The 24,610-nt window shown below is 36.4% G+C and overlaps 1 protein-coding gene across 2 annotated transcripts in view; it reads right to left on the reverse strand.

Moving 5' to 3' along the window:
* Positions 1-924: 924 nt before the first annotated feature.
* Positions 925-24,610, reverse strand: part of bicc1a (BicC family RNA binding protein 1a) — a 33,707-nt gene continuing 10,021 nt past the window's right edge. Inside the window, exons 3-21 of one of the 2 annotated variants that reach the window (XM_084392881.1) lie at positions 19,621-19,690; positions 14,455-14,534; positions 12,218-12,376; positions 11,283-11,336; positions 10,497-10,682; positions 9,094-9,354; positions 6,921-7,052; positions 6,644-6,845; positions 5,241-5,450; positions 5,004-5,164; positions 4,778-4,901; positions 3,948-4,092; positions 3,722-3,827; positions 3,600-3,639; positions 3,328-3,482; positions 3,035-3,209; positions 2,770-2,927; positions 2,353-2,452; positions 925-2,028 (exon numbers count right to left, since the gene is read on the reverse strand). In XM_084392881.1, the coding sequence (XP_084249007.1) occupies positions 1,898-2,028; positions 2,353-2,452; positions 2,770-2,927; positions 3,035-3,209; positions 3,328-3,482; positions 3,600-3,639; positions 3,722-3,827; positions 3,948-4,092; positions 4,778-4,901; positions 5,004-5,164; positions 5,241-5,450; positions 6,644-6,845; positions 6,921-7,052; positions 9,094-9,354; positions 10,497-10,682; positions 11,283-11,336; positions 12,218-12,376; positions 14,455-14,534; positions 19,621-19,690 (2,649 nt within the window). In that variant the 3' untranslated portion in view covers positions 925-1,897. Of the gene's footprint in view, positions 2,029-2,352; positions 2,453-2,769; positions 2,931-3,034; positions 3,210-3,327; positions 3,483-3,599; positions 3,640-3,721; positions 3,828-3,947; positions 4,093-4,777; positions 4,902-5,003; positions 5,165-5,240; positions 5,451-6,643; positions 6,846-6,920; positions 7,053-9,093; positions 9,355-10,496; positions 10,683-11,282; positions 11,337-12,217; positions 12,377-14,454; positions 14,535-19,620; positions 19,691-24,610 lie in introns of both variants that reach the window. The other variant, XM_084392880.1, reaches the window with a different exon arrangement.

Below are 24,610 nucleotides of genomic sequence, written 5' to 3' on the forward strand. Positions count from 1 at the left end.
AAACATTTTTATTTTCTAGAACAAAACCACAAAGAACATTTCAAATATTTTTTTTGTTCTTTCGCTTTTGTTTTAAATCTTTTTTCCCTGTTACTTTCAGAGAGAAATACTCTGGCAACACTTTAGGAGACACTGATTTGGATTTCTAGAACATTCGTATAAGGCACAAACATGAACATGGTTCCCTTTGTCAAAGACTTAAACAAAATAAAATAAAAACAGTCCTCCTATTATGTTCCACTCCAGGAGGAAGGTAACACAACCAAATAAACAGAACAACACAGTTGTTCTCTCAAAAGAAATAATAATAATAATAATCAACAAAAAAAATTAATAACACTGTTAAAACAGTGAAGTTGTTTCAGGTGACAAGTGGAAAATGAACACATGATTTGTCAGATGCAAAAAATAAAAACAAATCACAAACCCTGCTCAGTAACCATATACACTGGTTCCACTATGGTATACATTTAATCTCTACAAGTCCATATTTTGCATATCTTATGAGATTTTCACTTTGGATCTACAATCAAGCAATTAATAATATAACTGAGCAATAATACAAGAGTACCACAAGTGGTTTGTGCAATATTTTAGAGACTGTTATTATTTTCCTTCCATAAAACAAAAACTAAAGCATATAAAACAGATTAGCATGGTTTCTTATAAAGTATTTAACAACAGATGATTTCAAAAAGCTCTTTCTATGCGCTATACATTCCTCTTTGTAGGCTGTACCGTAAATGCACTACAGACCTCATATAAATGTAAACAAAGAAACTAAATTGGGTAAGACTGATTTACTGTGAATACTTATATTGATATACACAATCTGGTTGAAAAATAACAAAAGAAAAACTTTAACAAAAGAAAGAAAAAAAGTAATATTTGGTCAAGGATTTGAATAACCAAATTTACCAACAGTAACCCAGTAACAGTGAGTTTTATTTATGGCTTTGAGCTAAAGGACAAGCACATGCACGCACACACACACACACACAAACCTGACAAAACACCTGCCAGATACACATATGTTTTGCGCATACAAAGGAAACTAATTCCGTTATACGTGAAAACAACTTGACAAGTACCTAATGCAGCTTAAATTTGATGTTTGTGCAACAAGTACATGCAAAAAATGATTAAACCGATATTACAAAACAAATCACCGGAATTTTATGGCATTCTGCTATTCTACAGAAAACCAGAGACTTCATTTACACCAAAGTAATGACTGACATCTGTTTGAGATGACTATGAGGCATTCTGATTAATCAGACTTCAGACTAAACAATAAACAGTCAAAATAAAAAAAGTAAACTGATAATGCCTTTTAAAAAGATTAACATAAAATATGAAAACATAATCAAACTATAAAATAAAATGTATTAAAATACAACAATACCACCACAATGACCAATGTATAATTAAACACTGAACATGAATATAACAGTCTGGTAAACAATATAAGCATCAGCTGGTTGTGATGATGTTTTTGTGTGTGATCTGGAATTACCTGCTAAATAAGTGCACGTGTTTGGCTTTGACACTGGACAGTCCGACGTTACAAAAGACAGACCTACCGGCAAAAACAGCAGAGTTTACAGATTAAAGTGCTAGACACCAATACCGAAGCGCTCTTGCTGACAGCATGGTTAGTTTTAAACTCTGTGCTCTGCCTGTTCTCCCAGGATAAATGCAAGAAGGAACATTCTCTTAACAACATTGAATAAATTCCCTTCATATATTTTTAGGCATAGAAAAAAATCAGCCTTAATAGCATCCCAACACATTTTTTTTTTAGATCTGCAAGAATCTGCATCACTTTTTTGGCTTTCTATATCAAGCAGAGTCCAGTATGAAGTGGTTTGTGGTCCAGAATCCTTCAGGTAAGAGATCACCAGCGACCACTGACACTTGCCATGTCTGAGTGGAATTGGCGGGACAGACGACCGCTTGCCCCGCCTTCTAAGAAGGAGGAGCGAATGTTGGGCATGTCAAAAAGCTTTCTCCTGCTCTTATTCAGATCTGAGGAGACATTCAAATATGATCAGTAACACATCAAGTAAACACAAACGAAACACATTAGGTAGCTACACTAGCAGTCACTAACACACATCACACCAAGATGTAAATGATAGACTTTCTTTTTTAAGGGGACCTATTATGCCCCTTTTCACAAGATAATATAGGTAAATATAAGTCTCAAGTGTCCCCAGATTGTGTCTGTGAAGATTCAGCTCAAAATATCCCACAGATCATTTATTACACCATGTTGAGTAGCTTTAATAAGGTTAATAATGTTTTCCCCTTTTGATCTGTAGCTTAGACACAAACACAACGTTGACTGACCTGAGATCGCCAGTATCATTTTCCTGCGAGCACCAAATGTTGTGATACCCAGTTCCTTCAGGTCTGGATCCGTCAATGTAACAAATGTTTGCAGATCAATCTATCAGACAACAACACAGAGACATACACGTATAAATGTGCATTTACAAAAGGCAGAGACTATATCCACTAATCCACATTTGTTCATTATTTTTGCGCGTGCAAGGAGAACTTTTATTTCCAATTAGGTTAAAAATGTTTAATGGAAGAAGTAAAGACAAATAATCAAGGCAACTTTCATTAAATAAACACAAAGTATAAGTTACATTTAAATATATGTTTTTACTAAACCATATTAATATAAATATTTGAGTATATATATATATTTTGCATTGCAAACATTGGTATTTCCTTTTGTACATGCAAATCTAAAATGACCTCCTGCTGTTGGAAGATGTCTGTGTATTTTCCGAGGCCGAGTGTGCTGAAGAGCTCTGGGAGATCTGTTCCTTTGAGAGAGGAGCTGAGAGAGCAGCCATTACTGCCAGACATAGAGATACTGTCCATATAATTACTGCTGCTGAGATACTGCTCACCTACTGACCCAAACACACAGATAAAGAGGACAGTAGGACAGTAGGACTAGTGAGTAGGCAGTAAAGTTTAGAAGAAAGTTCAATGAGTACAAAATCTTTAGTCTTACGAGATTTGTTCTTGATTCTCTTTGGGCTGCTGACAGCAGGGGAAAATTCTGAATTTCCTGAAAGTCCGTTCCCATTGACGTTAACATTCCCATTCAAATCCCCCCAATTATCGGATTTGGTGTCATTCCCTAAACCCTCCTGGCTCCCAGAATGTGACACAGAGAGATGAGGGTCCTGGAAAACACACAAAAAAGTAACTTAAAGAGATCATTATCAAAAACCTTTAGATGTAGCTTCATTTAAGCTGAACTGAATTGCGGCTGCATGTGACTGTGCACCGGTGAGTTTGTACCTCATATGTTGTGCTCATGCTGGGTTTATATGGCACATGGTGTGCCCTGCGCAGCTCTTTCATGCCCTCCGCTGGCATTGATTTAGAGAAGCCCAATCCACTCCAGGTATCTGTGGGTGTTCGAACCTCTGTCACAACAGGCTTCTTCAGCATGGCTATACAAAACAACACAACTGTTTATCAACAACCTAACCAGTGATCTCATATTCAGATGTTATTTATGTACATTTTCACATTTAGATGTTAAATTAAGAGATCAAGTCTTTGCTCACCTTTAGTGGCCAGTAGCTTCTTTTTCTCATAGTCATAAGCCTGAAAAACATTCAAACACAAGGACCGTGTGCATTTTTTGTACACTTGTATATGAGTATATTGTGTGTGTATATATATAAACCTGCATATGTGGTCCAAGTCGTCTTTCTGCAGCTCTCTCACTTCCTGGTGCCCTTTTATCAGCCACTGGATTCTCACAATCAGAATCGGCCAACACACACTCAACACTGCACATGCAAACAAAATGTAAGCTGCACTTCATAGCTGCAGTTTAACCTTGTTCAATAAACTTTTTATATAAACAGATTTGTCATCATAATGCAAGGTCATTTTATGACTGAACATACTAATGTGAGTTCTTGGTTCTCTGCAGAAGTTCCAACGTATGCCGCTTCCCTGACGACACCGAGGCCAGCATCTGCTTCAGTTCACTCCCATTGGCTGAGTGAGATGGACTTCTGGGCATGCCCACTTCAACAAATGTATCTGAGCCTGATATAAACACAGTACATACACACACAAATAGTGAATATTCTAATGAATCAATACTGTACACAGTGAACCGAGGGTCCAAAAAATGCTAGACAGACAGACAGACAGACAGATAGACAGATAGATAGATAGATAGACATATAGATAGATAGATAGATAGATAGATAGATAGATAGATAGATAGATAGATACAGACAGACAGACATATAGATAGACAGATAGATAGATAGATAGATAGACATATAGATAGAGATAGATAGATAGCATATAGATAGATCGATAGATAGACAGACATATAGATAGATAGATAGACACATAGATAGACAGACATATAGATAGATAGATAGATAGATAGATAGATAGATAGATAGACAGATAGATAGCATATAGATAGATAGATAGACATATAGATAGACAGATAGATAGACAGATAGATAGATAGACAGACAGACAGACAGACAGACACATAGATAGACAGACACATAGACAGACACATAGACAGACACATAGATAGACAGATAGATAGATAGATAGCATATAGATAGATAGATAGACAGACATATAGATAGATAGATAGACAGACATATAGATAGATAGATAGACACATAGATAGACATATAGATAGATAGATAGATAGATAGATAGATAGATAGATAGATAGACACAGATAGATAGTGTTCTGTACCTTCATCTGTAGATTTATTGGAAATGGATTCTGATTGGGTGTGTCCAATGACTTCCTGGGCCGTGTCACAGTGCGCAGGGTTCAGTGATACAGAGGAGATTCGGCTATACACAGAATTTGCGAGCTGCAACATAAAGCATCCAGCAAAAACATACACAGGAACCATAGTGAGTTTAAAACAAAACAGATGCACACATAGTAACTTTAATAAAGAGAAGTTCCTCACATGTCCGTTGAGATGTTCTGCACTGGCTGGTTTGTGTATTGGTGCGAGTCCAGGTGGAGGGGACGGTGTGTGAGCGTGTGCTTGACTCTGGACCCCAGAGAGCAGAAGACCACTGAGAGTCGTCTGAGACACTGACTGCAACATCAGGTCTGTGGAAAACCCTGAGCAAGGGACAGAGAGAGAGGGTTATATAATAATCATAAATAATATATGAGGTTTACAAGAGCCTGCACTCACCTGATGTGTTAGTTGTTGAACTAAGCGCACTGGCCCATAGTGAAGCAGTGTGACCCGGAGCATGTGAATGTGTGTGAGCAGATGTATGAATGTGTTGCGTGTTGTTCACCGCTCCTTTCTGAATGCTCAACATAGAGCCGTGTCCATTAAGAACACAGTTTGAGTTTGGGGAACCATTAGAAATGGGGCTGACAGACCTTAGAATACCAGCTGAAGAAATAGAGACAGAAGAAAGAGTGAAACGTAAATATCAAAAGTATTGGCAATCACAATTCTTTTTTGCGCATAACGTGTACATTTTCATTATTATTAAATGTATTTATTTCGCTCCAATTCAACTTTCAACTGAGGGACAGCACAAGCAATTTCAAGAGACAACAATAGATCATTAGCATACTAGTTGGACCTGCCTGAAAAACAGCGTTTTAGCATGATTTAGCTAAAGAATCTAAAATCACAATACCACTGTATCAGATTTTATTACTGATTTTATAAACAATCTTAAAACATTAGCATGTTGCTAAGCTAATAATACTTGATACTCAAATGAGCACAAAAAACAAATGTTGGGTGAAATAGTACATTTTAAATTATAAAACAAACAAACAAATAAATATATTCTTTATTTATTATAAATTAATTAATTATATTCTTTAAAAAAAAAATAATAATACAATTTTTTTATATATATATTTTTTTGCATTATTTTCAACATTTACCACAACCCATTTGACTTGTTAAATAATCTTTGATTATTTTTGTTGTAATATATATTCTGGCATTGTCTTATCCATAAATGACACATGTGATGCTGCCTTGATTTGGTCAAAAGAGATAACTTACAAGACAACATAGTTTAACCACCCATGGTATAAAAGTTATCACGGTAGACAGCTTGCTAGGTTTTGAAACAAAGCTATTGTTACCAGCATGATTGTTAACTTAATTACTATTATCATACTGATCCTAAATGTAACTGTACTCTAAACATGCACAACTAAGTCCGAGTCTTGAGAACAACAGAGGGGACTGTTTTAAGTCACACAGATAGTGTGTGAGTGAATGTGGAACACAGGCAAACACAAACACACACATACACACAGCTGTAGCTAATTATGGAGCTGTTTGGCAGCGTACGTTGTAATCTGTGAACACAGACAGTAGTAATTATAGTGACTGCATAGCTAAAGCAGGACTGTGTATGTTGTATTAATACAAACAGGCCTTGCTTAGAATACACAGTCAAGGAATTACTTTTAGATCATAAATGTACCTTACACTGTGGTTAAGTCATTATATATATATATATATATATATATATATATATATATATATATATATATATATATATATATATATATATATATATACACACACACACACACACACACTAACTACATTACCCAGAGTTCTTAGCCTCAGTTCAGCTGAAGCTAGTGTGTCCAGTCCAATGGAGCCAATCAGGGGAGGGGAGGCTGGAGCATGTCCGTTAACAGTGACATGATTGAAAGAAGAGGGCACACTGCTGGACTCCAGCCCCAACAGGATCTTGCGCACCTCATACATACTCCCAGCATTCCTTTCCACGCTCTTCACTATCACAGACTGTGAGGAAAACGTATAGTCAGTGACAGAGTCTAAATGTACCACATATACACAAAAGAGCTGGGCTTTTGTTACCTTGCTGGGTTGTTTCGGTTTCGGTTTAATACTGATGAAGACGTCTAGCTGCTCCATAAGTGTAGTGACGACCTGAGATGCCACCTCCATCTCCTCCTTAATGTCAAACAGCAGCACCAACGGCAGACAACCCTAAAATATACATGCATTCAAACACGCATACAATTAAATTCAGAAAAATTACAAACTTTTATCTTATCAACTTATTCAGCCTAATTATATAATGGGTTTCCTTAAATGAATGTAGTGGGTTAAACTTAATCTACATTTATTACATTTATAATTAATATAATGTATTTATTTATAATTATTATTTTACCTCATATATTTTTCAATAGTTCAGTTTATAAAGGCACGTACAATAGAAGTGAATATAAAAAGTGGATATAACTTTACACAGAAATGATGTAAGTGATTTTATCACAGTAAAATCATGTTAATATTCATATTGTTCACATCTTGTGGCTGTACTATTAAGCAGTGAGTATTTTAACGTTTATGATTGGCCCCCATTCACTTCCATCATAAGTACCTCACTGTATCCAAGAGAGACAAGTGGAATTATTTTTATTTTTTTTAAGTTTAACTTTTGAAACCGGACCTTTCCTTTAAGATGTATTACCAGTGTTGCTATTGTTACATAAAACTACAACTAAAACCAGTAAAAATATTTTTTTGTTAACTGAAATGTGTCTGAAATCAAATAAAATATAGATATTAAAACTTAAAGCTGCAGTCCGTAGTTTTTCCTCTTTGTCGCCATCTCTGTTTGAAATCTGCAATTGCAGTTATTTGTTGAATTATCAACATTACGTGGGTTGTGCCTCGGCACGGCAAAGCGCAGATGATTCCAATGTTTTGAGGAGAATGTGCGGCTGTCAGTCACCGCGCCGGTGTGGGTACTGTCATTCGGAATCACAGATTCTACTTTTTGGAGGTATGACCAAAATAAGAATTTTCACCGGAAAATGTCATCTGAACAAGTAACATCCACTTTTGTTCTGACCAACTAAGGGAAAAAAAGCATTGCAGTAAATCGTGCTGATTAAATAACGATCGCTTATCGTATCACGTCAAACCTTGCAAATTATACTTTGTTCTCAAATTGTTAATGTTAACAACATCAGCATTGCGTGACTACATTTAATGTGTATTAGGACTACCTGTAGTTCAGTTTCCATTTCTGTGCAGTCTAATTTCACTCTGAAGTCTTTTGCATTTTACAACGGGTGAATCTCCAGTTGTCACTGCTGATTGTCGTTTGAACCTTTCTGGATCCGCCATCAAATTGATAAGTTTAATTATATCAAGTGCTGTGAGAAAAGGCTATACACCTCCACCTTCAACATCCTCACACGCAATATAGCCTACTTGCCGGGACACCTTCTTTATGTGTACAGATGTGATGTAATGACGCAAAGACATGCTTGAATTTCCCGTGGTGTACTTCCCTAAAAAGTTACGGACTGCAGCTTTAAATTTAAAAGGAAATTAGAACTGTTGTCTTGTCAACTAACAGAAATAAAATAAGGTCAATTTGAAGTACTAAAATTACAAAAACTTAAATAAAAATACATTTAAGATAAATAGAAATATATTACAAAATTCCTAAAAATGACAAGCACATAACATTTCTAAAATTATCTAAATAAAAGCTCATTCATAGTATATAAATCATACTAAAATAACATTGCTCAACTAGTTCTTCAAGCAAAGTGGATTGCTTGAAGAACTAGTTGAGCAATGTTATTTTAGCACATTATAAGACATGTGCAAAACTACATATTTTCAAAATCTATTAGTCAGTGGAGACATGTCTTATAATTAGACCTCAAAGATTAGATTATAGTTTGAAATGGCAGCGTGGCTAAATCTGCATTTCCTGTTTTGAAAAGAAAAAAGAAAAAAGGAGCAGAGAGGAAAAAATCTGGCAAGAGTTTTGAAATCCCTCTGGTCGGGCACGTTGCTAAAGCCTCGAAGTCTTCATCCAGCCCGGCATGAGTCTCATCATCTGTCAGTACTTACAGACTCTCATCCAAACATCTCTCTCAATGTCATCTCTTTCAACAGAACATGTGTTCTGTTGCGCAGACTGGCCTCAAATATGGAGGGAGATATTAAATTAAAGAGCATAAGACAGAATAGAAAAAAGACAGATAAACTGTTGCCATACCATTAGCTGCTGTCTAGCCGCACATACGCCATCAATGCTGCCCTGTATGTAGACAGCAGAGCGGCTAGTGTGCGTGTTGTGAGTGTTGAGCTCGGGAAAGTGAATATTGGCTCCAGTGCGCTGGGAAATGTGCTTGACGTTGGCTCCGTTGCGGCCCAAAAGGAAGTGGTGGTGCTGGGGCGCAATGTCCAGTTGTGTGCTGACCAGCACTGAGCCGGACAAAGACCCAGCGAGGTGCTCCAATAACAAAGCCGTACCGCGCTGAAACACACAAACATGTTAGCAGCACACACTTGATATAGATCTGCAGTAACACAAACACACACAGGGATGCCAGCATATAAGCTTACACATACACACACTAATAAAACCGTCGCCCATCTCTTGTAATGTCTTATATTCTGTGGTGGAGGCTGCTGTTTTCAGTTTAATTTCTGGCAGCACTACTCGAGAACTAAATCTCTCCATTTCATGAAATGACCTAGTTTCATTCCTTCTCCTATTCAAGAGCTCGCTCATTTCATATCTGCTAATGAATGCCACTTCAGTAGGAGGTTTAGATTGGTTTTGTGCACTTTTAGGGGTTGACTTTCACTAATAAATTCAGATTTTACCATTTTATTTTTTGATATATGAAGGTCATCATGTTAAAACTTGTTTTTACCCACCTTTACCATTTATTTTAGTTAATTTGAAATGGTTTTAATACTATCATTATCACTAAGATTTTTTTATTTTAAAGAAATTAATACTTTAAGTCAGCAAGAATGCATTAAACTGATCAAACTTTCTATACTTTACTTCAACATTTTTACAAGTTATTTATTCTTCAAAGAATCCTCAAAAAATATGCATCAGTTTCCACAAATATGTTAAGCAGCACAACTGTTTTCAACATTGATAATAATAATAAATGTGTCTTTAGCATCAAATCAACATATTAGAATGATTTCTGAAGGATCACAAAACACTGAAGACTGGAGTAACGATGGTGAAAACTCAGCTTTCTTGACACAGGAATAAAATATATATTCAAATAAAAAATAGTAATTTTACATTGTAGTAATATTCCACATTATTAGTGTTTTTTTTTTTTTTGGATGAAATAAACATAGCCTTGGTGAACATAAGAAACTTCATCCAAAAACATAAAAAAAAAAAAAAAAAAAAAAAAAATACTAACCACAAACCTTTGAACAATATTGTATGTATAAAGTTAATATTTTCATCCTTGTTTTTATATAAGAGATTTTATGAAAGAGTTTTTATTATTTTATCATTTTATTTATTCTATTTTATTATAATTAATTGATTATAATAAAATAGATTAAATAAAATGATAAAATAATTAAATATCTTTCAATTGCAGCATTCATTTGTATATCTATCACTTCATGCCTCACCTTAACACCACTGGAATTGTTCTGGTTGCCACGGACGATGGCAGTGTTGCCATAGAGACGGGAGGGTGCTTTGAAGGAGATGGAGACATTGTAAGTGTGGGAGATATGCTGAACTACGGGAGAGCTACAGTCCACATGCTGCACCACCCCACTGCATTCAAACATCAGCATCAAGGGCAACAGCTCCTACAGAGAGCAGGGGGAAGAGTGATGCTTTTGAGTAGAAAACAACAGACGGGTTGAAGACAACACACATCAAGAAGTTATGACATTTTTAACCACTAGGGTGCAGCACATAAAGCCCCTAATCACTGATTGGCCTTTCAAACGGGGCCACAAGGGGGCGTTAGAGCAGAAAATTAGAAAGGATAAACAGTGTATTTAGGGCTGTCCAGGCTAATGTGTTAAAAGTTATTAATCAAGTAGCTTAACATATTAATGTAGTAATATATTGAAATGGGTTTGAGAAAATATGGGCTTTAAGGCAAAATTCTCTGCAAAAGTCCTGTTGTAAGCACTTAAAAATACATTTTATTTAATTTAAAGCGAAAGGGTTTCTCTTCAGGTTTATACATCTAATAGTGGGTAGAAAAAAAAGATACGTCAACTTAATTGTGAATATTTGCAAGTAAATATTAAATAATGTAATCCTTGCTACATTATGAATGGGCCTTCATCATATATGAGGTTCAGTGGCGTCAAAAAGTTTTAAAACCCCTGGCCTGCACATAGTGACAAGTGGCCATGAAATAAAAGAAGAAAGCAAGCTCATAAACAGAGTCTCACCCGTATTTTAACTCGCGCTGCCTCAACACCAGTCAGCTGTCCCGCAATCGACACCTGACAGAAAAAGAAGGGGACAAAGAGACGATTGTTCTTCATGATTTTATTTTTCATAATATGTGCAGCTGTTTAATCCTTTCTCTCATCCTGTAAGAATTTTTTTTGAAATAGGACGCAATGTCACGTCCAGACACCTGATTTATTACCAATCGAAACATTAAATAGGAGTATGTGTGTGGCAGTCTGCCAGTCTAAAAAACCTTAATTAAACATCCTGCTGGGATTTTTTTTTTTCCACCCATCATTTCATCCCGACGACCACACGTTTAATCAAGGCCTGTGAGAATTAATCCCGGTTTGGAACAAGGTGATTCAGCCCAGTTCAGAGAGTCCATCTGGTTTGGCTCTGAAGTCGGTGTTTGTGCATGCGTGCGCTTGTATACGCTACTAACATTCCAAACTGTCTGCACGCCTCGTCAGACCACTCAGCAGTCTATTTAAACCTGAGAGCCATCCAACAGCCAATCAGATCCATCTTACTCCAAACCGTTCTCATCCTCCGGCCAATACAAACTGCCCTGTGTCCCTCAGCCAATAAAATGATTCAGCTAGAGTTCAGCCACTGCTGGAGAGTAAAAGTTGGCTGCATGGAAGAGATTTGCTGTGTGTTTGCTAAATTAGCACAAAGAACTAAACATATTCCCATAATGTACTCACCCTCCATTTAATATTTTTGTAAGTAAAAGACCAAAATGTCAGTAATTATTTACTGGAAATCTTCCCTCTGCTGTAGTAGGTTTGAAACAACACAAGCACCAGTGCACCACAGTGAGCTTTTACTAAAATAAAAATGAAGATCCTGAAAATGGGTATGAAAAAAAATGTATGACTTGTTGCTGGTCTTGGTTGGGTTGGTGTGTGTGTGTGTGTGTCTGTACCTGGTTGCTCTTCTCCCCCTGGCTGTGCCTGTTGGAGTCTGGAAAGTGTATGTGACAGCCCGTCTCTTCCATAACTCGTTTGATGTTATTCCCTCCTTTCCCAATAACATGCGAGTGTTCAGTGTGTGATACGTCCATCTTCAGAGTCACACGGTTACTCTGTGGGTGTCAAAGGTCGTAACACAGCATTCATGGAAACCTTTCATAGCTGAACTAAAATCATTTAACCCTGTTCATAACTCTTTGTAGACCGCATTCAGATACACTGACGTTCAAACGGTTTTCTAAAACATTTTTAAATGTTAGAAATTCACAAGAAATGCATATTTTTATTCAGCCAGAAGTCTTTAAATTGATCAACTTTCTATTCATTAACAAATCCTGAAAAAAAAAAAAAAAAAAAAAAAATATCACACAAACATATTAAGCAGCACAACTGTTTTCATCATTGATGATGATGATGATGATGATAAGAAATGTTTTTGAGCACCAAGTCACCATATTAGAATGATTTCTGAAGGATCATGTGACACTGGAGTAATGATTCTGAAAATTCAGCTTTGCCATCACAGGAATAAATTTCATTTTAAAATAATTTATTTATATAAAAAAAACGTTACTTTAAATTGTAAATATTACTGTATCTTCTGATTGGTGTAACATTTCATAGCAGTTTTGCTACATATTTTGCCAGATTTTTATTCTTAAAACAAGAAATATTTATGCTGAAAACTAGAAAAAAACAAGTCTCAATGCGGTCTTATGCAATTTAGCCTTTAAAGGTGAACTAAGAAGTAACTTTTTTACCTTAACTGAACAGCTTCGGAGTCATTGGAATGGTTATATTACTTATTTCGGGTTGAATGGTGGTCGTTTCGCACCCCCCTTGTGCCCCTGAGCTGAAAATGCGCACTTGCAACTTTGAGCCGGCGGGCCGCCGGCCGCCGCGTCAGGAAGTATCGCGTGATATCAGGTCTCGCGATGTAAACAATTGCTTTACGGCCAAAAGAAATCTGCTAAAATGCTGTCATTATTGCATTATTGTCATATATATATAACCCGAATGAAGAAGACGTTTTAAAGAATGTCCCATCTGCTTTGATGTCGTTGATCTACTAGCCTCTGGTGTCTGAGAATCACCAACGAGTTTTTACAACAGTGTTGTCAAATATCTATTCCGAAGCTGTGGGGGGAGCTCTAGAGAGAAACCTGCGAGCAAAAAGCGAGAATACAGCGAAGAAATCCCGAAGTTACTGAATGCAGCCAGAGAATGTCTAATATGGCGAGAAGTTTCACTCTCAGTACACTTCCGGCTTCTGAACTGGTTGCAGTTCCACTCTGATTCCATATGAGGGCGCTCACAGGACGAGTGCAGAATGAATGGAGGTCTATGGCGCTATACCAATAAAAATCCACTTTTCTCAGGATATAATTTTTTGTCTAGTAATTTGAATGTTGTATTCAAAAGGAGATGCAAATAAATTACACATTGCTGGGTGTTAGATTTTTTTTAGTCACTTATTTGCTTTAAAAAGTGTTTTAAAGTGTGAATGACATCATACACATGTACGACCAGAGATACTGCTTAACGGCAATCCTTCACTCACTCTGGTGCGTTCGCGCTCTGCACTTTCTTTTCACTCGAGGCATCGACAACACAGCTGACACAGGTAAACACACGTGCTAGAAGAGTTTTTGTTTTGTTTGTTTCTGGTCCCGCTGCGGATGACACGATGCCATCAAGCGGTATCTCTGGTCGTAATCAGTCCTTCACTGACCAATCAGCGTTCATTAGCAGAATGCTAGCGTGTTATGGGCAACAACAACTCAACCTGTAAGAAATCAAAAGGACATAAGTACTCGTTCGTTCAACTTTCGACCTAAAACCCATGTTGAACTTGCAAAACCTACAATCAGATCTGAGATTTCTCAACGGCAATCGGGTGAAAGAGACGAATTTAGCTGTCTAGCCCCATTGACTCCCATTCATTTTGCACTCATGGCGATCGCCCCCAGTGGAACTCTGGTGGTACTACAACCAAAATTCGGTACAATAGAGCTTAATAGGGAGTGGGTAGGCTCTCCGTAGACGGGCTCTGATGCAGCTTTAAAGATGTTCGTATATTAACATCCTTATACTAGGAAATTACAAAAAAAAAAAAGTTTTTTTTATAGTGAACCCAAAAAGACAAAAAAAATTCTGCAGATACCTTGACAATCATATGTTTAGTGCTTACCTTTGTGTCAAGAACGGACATTATTGTCTCTTTGGCCTCTCGCACATCTTCCCTCTTTCCGCTAACCTTAATATGTGGATCTGTGAGGAGGAGAGGAAGAAAGCAGGACAAGAGAAGAAAGTCATTCATTAATAAAGGTGCTTCACAACACAATTTGAGCTATTATTTTACACAATGAATGAAATCATAACTGGTTTCAAAACCAGTGGTCTCAAGAGTTTTTCTCAAGAGGTCTCAAGACACTTTTTTCTTTCCGTTTTCCACAAAGACACACATCATGAGAAATACAATACATAGCTGCTTTACTGCTACTCTCTAAAAATAGCTCTAGTAGTGTAACTTGGAATTCTGTTTTTCTCTACACATATTCTCTGACTTACTCACACCCCCTAAAACAGGATTTGGACCTAGAAGAGCAGGGGGGATGAAACAGGAAGGATCACTGTCTTACACACACACACACACACACACACACACACACACACACACATATGAATTGCACTGTTATTGGGGGAGGTATTATAGTAACACCAGTAGGGGTCTCCTAGTCCAGCCCACCACACTATCCTCTTCCTGCCATGTGGTTTTCATCAACTCCAGCATGTGTGTGTTTGTGTGGGGTTGCATGTGTGGCATGTGTTATGAATGGAGAATGTCTATGCATGTCTGTGAAAAATCGAATAGTTCATGCGTGCATATACAAGGTTATTATATCAACACCAATGTCTGTCTTTCATTTGAAGTTCTCAATATAAGGGTGTATGTGTATAAACAAACACATATACACACATACTACACATACATACATACATACATACAAAATGTTTGGTCAAAAATATATTAAAACAGTAATATTGTGAATATTATAAAGAAAATTAAATAACTGGTTTCCATTTTAGTATATCTTAAAATGTAATTTATTCCTGTGATGGCAAAGCTGAATTTTCAGAAATCATTCTAATATGCTGATTTGTTGCTCAAGAAACATTTCTTATTATTATCAATGTTGAAAACAGTTTTGAATCTTGAATATTTTTTGTTTCAACCATGATCAGTTTTCAAGGATTCTTTGACGAAAATTTCTAAAGAACATTTATTTGACAGAAATATTTTGTAACATTATAAAAGTCTTTACTGTCACTTTTGATCAATTTAATGTGTCCTTGTTGAATAAATGTATTCATTTCTTTCAAAAACAAAAATCTTACTGAGCCCAAAGTAACTTATGAATCGTAGTTTATATATTCATTAACAAGCACGCATAGACACGGTGGCTGGACATGGCTTCAACCAAGTCATATATTCCTGTCAACCAAACTGTCTGGTCTCTCTACACTCCAGTCGAGAGTGATTTTGTTTTGTCCGACAGCCTCATTTAAAAGTGCTTTACTGACTCAGGACAGAGTGGAACAGACATCTCTCAGATTGATAACATCTGTTACAGAGGCCGAAACATATAAGAAGGAAAAAATAGAGAGAAAATGAGAAAACAGTTTGAGGGAAAGTAAAATTTGTTTAGCATGTGAGTCTAACCGTTAACCCTAACAGTGACCATTATTTTGATATTCCCCTGTATAGGGGACTTTACAGAAATACAGAAAGCAGGAAAAAAAATAAAACAAAGGAGGGAAAATGTGCAGAGAAGAAAAGAAAGAGAGATCTTGGGCACATCCAAAATGACTGATTCTGAAGAAATATGGTACTTTAAGGTCAGAAACAAAGTCAGAATGATATGCACATTTTAATTATTTTAATTTACAACAAATTAACTGTTTTAACAGATTTCTAGCAAATAAATGGTGCACAAATTTATTTTGGGGGCACCAGACAATGTGGCAGATGTCTTGGACTTATGCTTAGGCCTAGCGACGTGAACGCAAAAGTAAAGGTTTGCGGTCGGTTACCAATATCATTTTAGAAATGTTCATTAAAAGTCAGTTATGATCAATTTAGACGAGCAAAAGTGTCCAATTTTTGCTGGTGATCTTATCATGGCAGCTCCCATGAGGTGACCTGTACCATGTCAAATAAATCAGCATTTACAAGGATACTGATAAGACAGTCTTCATCTTATGGGAGTGTACATGATTTCGAGCAGGATTATTAAGTTGGCTTGAGAGAGCCAACTTACTGAAATCCTATTTAAACTTATTATTATTATTATTATTATTTAGGGGCCAAGCACCAAAGGTGCGGAGGCACCTATTGTATCTGTTCCCGTTCTTCTTCTTATTATTCCATTTCTTCCACTCTTAGAGTCTATGGCAGCCCATAGAACCGCTTGCAGGAAAGTTATGAAATTTGGCACACTGATAAAGGACAGTCTGAACTATCAGCATAGCAATTTTGGAGTCTTCAACTCATTCCCTCTAGCGCCACCAACTGTCCAAAGTTGCACTCATGTTTATGCTAATAACTTTGGCTCAGACCGATTCGATTGCACGAAAATTGAACCAGATCATCTCCAGACCATACCGACAAAAGGTTATGGAATTCAAGTTGATTCGTCAAACCGTTTTCAATAAATGCACGAACAAATTTTATGTATCGCTTGCGAAAACAGACGTAAGGCAGTATCTCCACAATGCTTTATCGGATTCAGACTAAACTTGGTACATGTCATCACAAGCATGACCAAGCTGACAAGCTGACAAGCTGCGTTTCGGCGCAACGCCACCTACTGGTCCGGAGATATGAAAAATGGCTATTTTTGCTTATAACTTCTGAACAGTTTGTCCAAAAATCATAAAATGGGCAGGGAAACATGCCGAGTTGACTGATATTCAATTTTACCATATCGGCCAACGGCCATTTTGAATTTTGTGCTAAAATGCTGTACTTTAAGAACGCATGAACGGATTGTTACGAAACTTGGTATGGGTCATCAGCACGATGCTCTGAATGAGCCTGGGAAGTTTCGAACCAGCGTCACCTAGTGGTCAAAAGTTATAACGAAATTTCCAAAAAGGCAAATAACTTTTGAATAAATCTGCATATTGAAATACCACTGGTCTTAATAGATTTCTTGGGTCACGCCAAGAACATAGATACCAAGTTTACCTTATTTGGCCGAACTTCCTGTCTGCCATCTTGATTTTCATTAAATACCCACTCTTTCAAAATCCTCCTAGACCGTTTGTCTAATTTTCACCAAAATCGAATCGTATCATCTCCAGGCTGTGCCGACTAAAAGTTATGGATTTCATGTCAATAGACGAAACCGTTTTCGTATACCGCAGCAGCAGAGTTGAGGCATGATGCCAAAATTACTATTCTGGCTTTATCTCTGTAATGCCTTGACATATTGACACCAAACTTTGTATGTGTCATTGTCACTTCACTCTGACCACATCACATCAATTTTGAAATTGCGCCACTTATTGGTCGAAAGTGATAATCCATTAAATCATATTTTAAATTACTGTTTAAATGATTTTCAGCCATTTCGCCTAAAATCCTCTTTAAATGTCTATATTTCTTCTTCTTCTTCCGCTCTTGGAGTCTATGGCAGCCCACTTTAAACTTCTTTAAACTTTAAACTACTTTAAACTTTAAACTAATTTAAACTTCTTCAAACTTCCTGGTCCGGCTTTCTCAAGCCAACTTAAAGTTTGTCTCGACGAACTTTTTAATCTAGTTATTATTATTATTATTCATTTCTTTAGGGGAAAAAAGAAAAATGACTGAGTGCAAGGTGAAATTAACCTCCAAAAACACACTCTTTGAGTCTTTTAGTCATGTGGCAATGAGCCACATAAACAAAAATGTGTGCAAACGTGCACACAGGCAGACAAGCACAAAAACAGCTTGACAAAATATTAGCTACAAAAGTACATTCATATATCGTCAGTTACATGGAAAAGCACATATTAAGAGCCTGTCATCTTTTGAATAAGACTTTTGAGAATTACAGCAAACTGGCCTGTCTTTTAAACATTCAAGGTAGCAAAAAACATTAACTTCTTTAGAGAGACCTAATCCATCCAGCTCCATGTCACTCTTCACCCACACTAGATTCGGTTTTACCTAGTGTTGCCAGATCCGCTCACATTAATCACTTAGGAAAACCCTTAAGGGCCTGATTACATTCTATGGCTTTTTAAAGCCAACATTTCGGTCTGAACTGTTTGAAGAGAACTTACAGACTTGCTATACCTAATCTTTGCTACACAATCAGATGTCAGTTACCATTTACGTTTTATATAAAATGGAAATGTTTTGAAAGCTCATCAAGGCTGCATTTATTTGATCAAAATACAGTAACAAACAGTAATGCTGTGATGCCTTTTTTATTTGAATGTATTTTAAAGCATAATTTATTCCTGTGATGGCAAAGCTGAATTTTCAGCAGTCATTACTCCAGTCTTCAGTGTCACATGACCCTTCTAATCATTCTAATGGACCATTTTCACAGATTGTGATGATGCGTTTCCACAGTAATCAACATCACAAATCTAGTCATATTTCATTTTGAATTTTTTTAATATACATTTATTTTGCTATAAGTTGTTTAATATTAAACTGGGAATAAAACAACAAAAAAATTAAATAATAATAATTAACGCTACTGCGCGGGTGTTTCTAATACAACGGCTGAGGGAGTGACAGCAAAATTTCACATCTTTCTCCCTTCTGACTGCCATAATCAATCTCTTCATATTTTCCCTCTTTTGGAAAGTCATAAATATCATGTTTTTTTCATTTGCTATCGGAGCAAATGGGTATACAAAAATGATATGTGCTGCTGTCTCCTGTTCACTGCTATAGAAGTTTACCAACTATGACAACTTCTACTTCTGAGAACCCTAGATATGTGAAAAGGGAAAAAAAATCTTACTGACTCCAAAAATTTTAACAGTAATATATCTTTGATCAGGGAACGTCCTATCCTAGATGGAAAATCAATGTTGAGCATCTATCGAAAATCTTAACTACCTTTTTAAAGCTGTAAGATATTCCAAACAAAACACCAACGGACAGGCTACAAATGACACAAACAACACAAAACACGATTGTGATACTGAAAAAAGACAGCAGGATACCAACTGAATATAACAATATTCTATATTAGACACAGCTACTTGTGAACAGATTGTAAGTTTATGCTGTGTGACTAGCGCAGAGACTTTTGCCATAACTTCTGTCTGTCTGTGTGCGTGTGTATACCTTTTTTGGACTTTGCTCCAATCTTCAGTTTGGACGGCCAGGCAATCTGAGTATTTGTTTCATCCATGACCTTAAACACAAAAACTGAACATGAGTGGATGCAAATGCAATGTAAAAACACTCAAATATGGCTTGCTACGCTAATATTAGCAAATACATGTTTTGTCATTCTCAAACAAACACACAAGAACTTTTTCAGTTATGCTAAAATATTCACACTGACAGAAATGTTCAGGCTGTTTTAACAGAGGTCTTACAATCATAGCTCTCTCTGGCTAAAACATGCCCTACTTTCTCAGTTTCACACACATATACACACAGCTGGCTCAAAAACCTGTGAAACATGTAACAGCCTTGGCAGCGAGCCTTTGACAGGCCTAGCGTGCTAACCAGTAGCATATGTGAAGGAAAAGAGAGAAAAAGCAAGAATGGTAATGTGTTTTGTGTCCATATAAAATACACAAAAGAGAAACTTATGGTAATTTGCAAGCTACATGAATATACAGGTTCAATGTTTTATAAAACTCAGCCATGATTTTGCCTGGAGCTCAATCCTCCTCTGGAAGAAGGCAGAGCGCTTCACTATTTTTAGTGGTTTTGTCTTTCATGTAAATTCATTTTTTAGAGAAAGCTGCAACTTTGGAAACACACTCCTTTGTCTCTATTGAAAACACATTTCTTTAACCGTTTTGAGGCACACTCTCTATCTTCCTGCCTTTAAAAACCTCTTGGCTTTCATGGTCAGCAAGGCTTTACTGTACAGCAGTTCTCATGAGAAGTTTTGGCTGCAAACCCAATTTCTTTCAGGAAAAAAAAAAATCTGAGCACGAAACTGTAGCAATTATAAAAATAAAAAAAAACTTTAAAAAAAACTCAAGTGTAGTTTTCCACAGGAACTTTAGGAGAATCTCGGCCTCTGGGCTAATACTAACTAGAACGATATTTATTTTAAATAAACATGGCATAGATTTGCACCTTCTCCTCAGACAGATTGACTGTATATACTATAATAAGCAGTCATTTAGGCTGCTGATTTATTGCTCATTTATTGTGAACTGGTCACAGTAGTGAACTAAAGATGGCATACGGAAGTAAGCATAAAGGCCACTGAAGTGAAGTCAGCACTTATGTATGCATTTCTAAAGCATGTGTCAAACACCACTTCTAGAGGGCCCACTGTCCTACACTGTGAGTGTAGCTTCAACCAGCTCAAACACCTGCCTAGAAGTTTCTAGTAATCCAAAAAACCTTGATTAGTCGGTTCAGGTGTGTTTAATTAGGGTTAGAGCTAAACTCCGCAGGACAGAGGCCTGCAGAAAGTGAGTTTGACACCTCTGTTCTAGAGCAACATTCGTCACAATTCTGTGCTCATGGGAGTCACTTCAAAGATTTGACACACCAAAGTTATCAAGACAGTTGCGAAAGGTAGTCAGTGGATGGACAATGATGTGTCAGAACTATATACTGTACTGTATATATATATTGTACTATATACAAGCAAAACACAAGGGCTCGTATCATAAATGTTTAAACACTCTGCTCTCTTTTTTCGCATCCTCGTCTTTGTTTTTTATATTGCCAGCGCATAAATTCTCTGGCTTCCGCGGCAGATCACACTATAAATAAATGCGTAAGCACTTACTTTAATGTCCTCCATTTTTACTTCCATATGACAGCGTGGTGCTTGACATCCACTTTTTATAGGTTTTTTTGTACATGTGGGTCACTCCAGGACCATGATCTGTGCACACTGGAAAGTGGCCCAAATCAGAATTGAAAATATTAGATTACATGTGGTTTGTGCTGTTCAGTCTGCTATGAAAAAAAAAAAAAAAAAAAAAAAAAAACCACACATCTGAGTCACATAAAATAAATCGGATTTGGTCCACTTTTACCTGCAGTATGAATGTATTCTCATCCATACCACACAATCTCTTCAATGACCTTAGAAATGGCGGGCAGAAGTGAGCGATGTCTTAAGAAGGTTACGATCATGCACTTATTGCATGTTTACTCCCAAGCCTGCACATGCTCGTGCATAAACTGGGAACATTCAGTCTCACATGCTATTCTAAAATTTACGGCCCATACTTTTCCAGGTTTCATTAGTCTTGGACCCGTGGTTCAACAGCAGGCTTCAGTTTTTATTTTGTTTTGACACCCTAAAGGACAAAAGAACATGAGAATGTTTTTTTTTAACTTAGGGGAACAAGTTTATTAATCTCTCCAGATCTTCTTAAGTCTGTAAATTGCACGCACAGCTGTGACACATCCTGTGATTTAGAGTTGTGAAATTACGGCTTGAAAACAGCAAAGTTCAGCAAAGCTACAATAAAACAGCAATGTTCACATCCTTGATACAGTGTGCCTGAATGAAGCTTGCATTTACAACATACAAAAACATTACAAACAACTTTACCATTTCACAATTCTGACTATTAAGCCATCAAAATATTTTTCTGCTTTGGCTTTATGAAATTACAAGCCTTCTCAAAGAGTCCAAAATTCAGGGTATCATGCTTGATTCTGCATCATTCTGCATATGTGACATCATGAACAAAAAAGCTACACCTTATGTTCTTTGATTATGTGTTTTTATGTCTTGCGAACATAACCACTGATTTTCCGAAAGTATTGTACCATATTGTAAAAACCAATGTAACAATATGTAACTAGCTTACATAGCAAAACTGCAAGAAAAAAAAAAAGTGTATACAATAATACCAAATATAAGTATTATTTTATTATTATATTATAATTGTAAATAATAGGAATAATAATTATTATTATTTTTAAAATTTAAAATAAAAATTTCTAGTTTTGCTAGATATATATACACACTACAGTTAAATTATTTTTTAATGTTTTTGTCTTTTTGAATAAAAAATAAATACATTTTATCCAGTCACTTGTAGACACTAGAAACTAGCCCCTTTTAAGCTAAAAACAATGTAACTTTATGACTGCAGCAGTAGAAAAGGCCACAGTGTAATATTTGCTAGTCTGTACTTTTCAGTTAAGTTTAAATACGGTGTTTCCGTTAAGCAATGCAACAACGTCAGAACTCTCTACACTGATGACCTTGAACCAAACGAAGACACAATCAAACATGCCTGAAGGAAAACTGAACATTTCGGATGGGAAGAAAAGGTGAACGGTGCTGAAAGTTTGTACAGGCAGAGAGCCAGATCCCATTTCCATTCTGTGTGTTTGTGTTGTGCTGCAACGCTGCTGTGCATTCTATAGGTCTTTATTCCCGACCTGCTCTCACTTTCTCTCTTGACTGCTTTCTTTGGCTCCGCTCTGCAGATGATGGAGATTTTTGACAGACCACACAGCAGTTTTGGGGTTTGCGGTTTATTTTTGTGACAGACCAGCACATACCTCTCAAATGGGTCAGACGATTTCAGAAAAATTGGGTTAGCTATACATTTGAAAATGTTACTTTCCTATTCCCCCACACCCAATATCCTCCTGTCACAGGAATGTATACACCCACCGTTAACAGGAAAAAGAGTTTCAAACGGCAGTGACTTCAAAGTACCAGTCACACAATCTCTGATCTTCATTAAGTCATTAAAAATGGGCACAGTGATGGAGAGCAGAGTGTTTATATTTGACAAATGATGTGTATGAGAGAGTGCATGTGAAAGAGCATGTGTATAGAGATCTGCTTCCTGTTTCCTTTGTTGATTCAGCTGAGGAGCACTCAGGAGAACAAGCAAAGAAAAGAGGTGTGAGGAGGAGAAAAGGAGGGAAATGGAACGAGGGAAGGGTTGGGAAAGCCTTTACTTTCAATGGAGGCTAAACTGTACAGGTGTGCACTCTGAAATAAACAAAACACAAATCCATTACAAACACTGCAATATATTTACTGCTCTGTAAGATGGGCTCTTAGTGGCACATTAGGAATTAAAGGGATAATCCACCCAAAAACATTTCTGTCATTTACTCACATTCATGTTGTTCTAAAGGTGTATGACTTTCTTTTTCATTGGGAACCAAACAACATTGGAGCCCATTGACTTCCATTGTATAAAGAAAAAAAACAGACATTTCTTAAAATATATGTTGCAAAAAAGGAAAGAAAGTCATTCAGCTTTGGAACAACATGAGGGTGAGTAAATGATGACAGAATTACAATTTTGGGGTCAACTAGTTCTTTAACATGGTGTTTGGTTTGACAGACTGACATATTTTTATTATATAAAATCACCATTTAAAAGTTTGGGATCAATATGATTTATATTTTAAGTAAGTAATTTAGACTTTTTTCACTTAACTTTTTAACTTTCTATTCATAAAAGAATCCTAAAATAATTGACATTATAAAGTGATTAAAAAAGTATATTAAAATAGAAAAGTTAATTTAAATATTTGTAATAAAAAAAATACACTTATAAAAATTCAATAAATAATACATTTAAAAAAAATTATATTTCAAAATAGGTTTACAAACCTAAACTTTTGAACAGTATTGTATATTTATTTGACATTTATTGATATTCAAACGGTAATTATGCCACTAAAGTGACTTGAGTAAATGCAACAGTAAAAGTACTGTGAAGAGATTGGCAGAGACTACCGCTGTGGTGATGTTTGAGAAAAGGATAATGATGGAGATTGGAGACAAAGATGGACACAGACACAGAGGATGGCTGAAAAGCAAAAATGAACAACAGGAATAATTCCAATCCCTTCACTGCAGGGAAGGGAAACCCAAAAGTTTTAATCACTGAAATGATTACTCTCAACTGCCTAACTCCCCCCCAATAAATACCACCCATATCACCACTATCAAAATCATCAGACATGTGTGTGTTTCCTCCATTTATCTTTGCTTGTGGCTGATTCTCAGAAAACCACCATCAAATAGACACCACCTGACAGGACAAAATAGCGACAACCGCTGTTGCCGCTCCTCCTTTTTTGATAATCCATTTCACTTGGATGTACGTCATAATGATCTGCCACTACTTCTGTTTCATTG

The sequence above is a fragment of the Rutilus rutilus genome (genome assembly GCF_951802725.1).
Source record: "Rutilus rutilus genome assembly, chromosome: 21".
Classification (NCBI taxonomy): Eukaryota; Metazoa; Chordata; class Actinopteri; order Cypriniformes; family Leuciscidae; genus Rutilus; species Rutilus rutilus.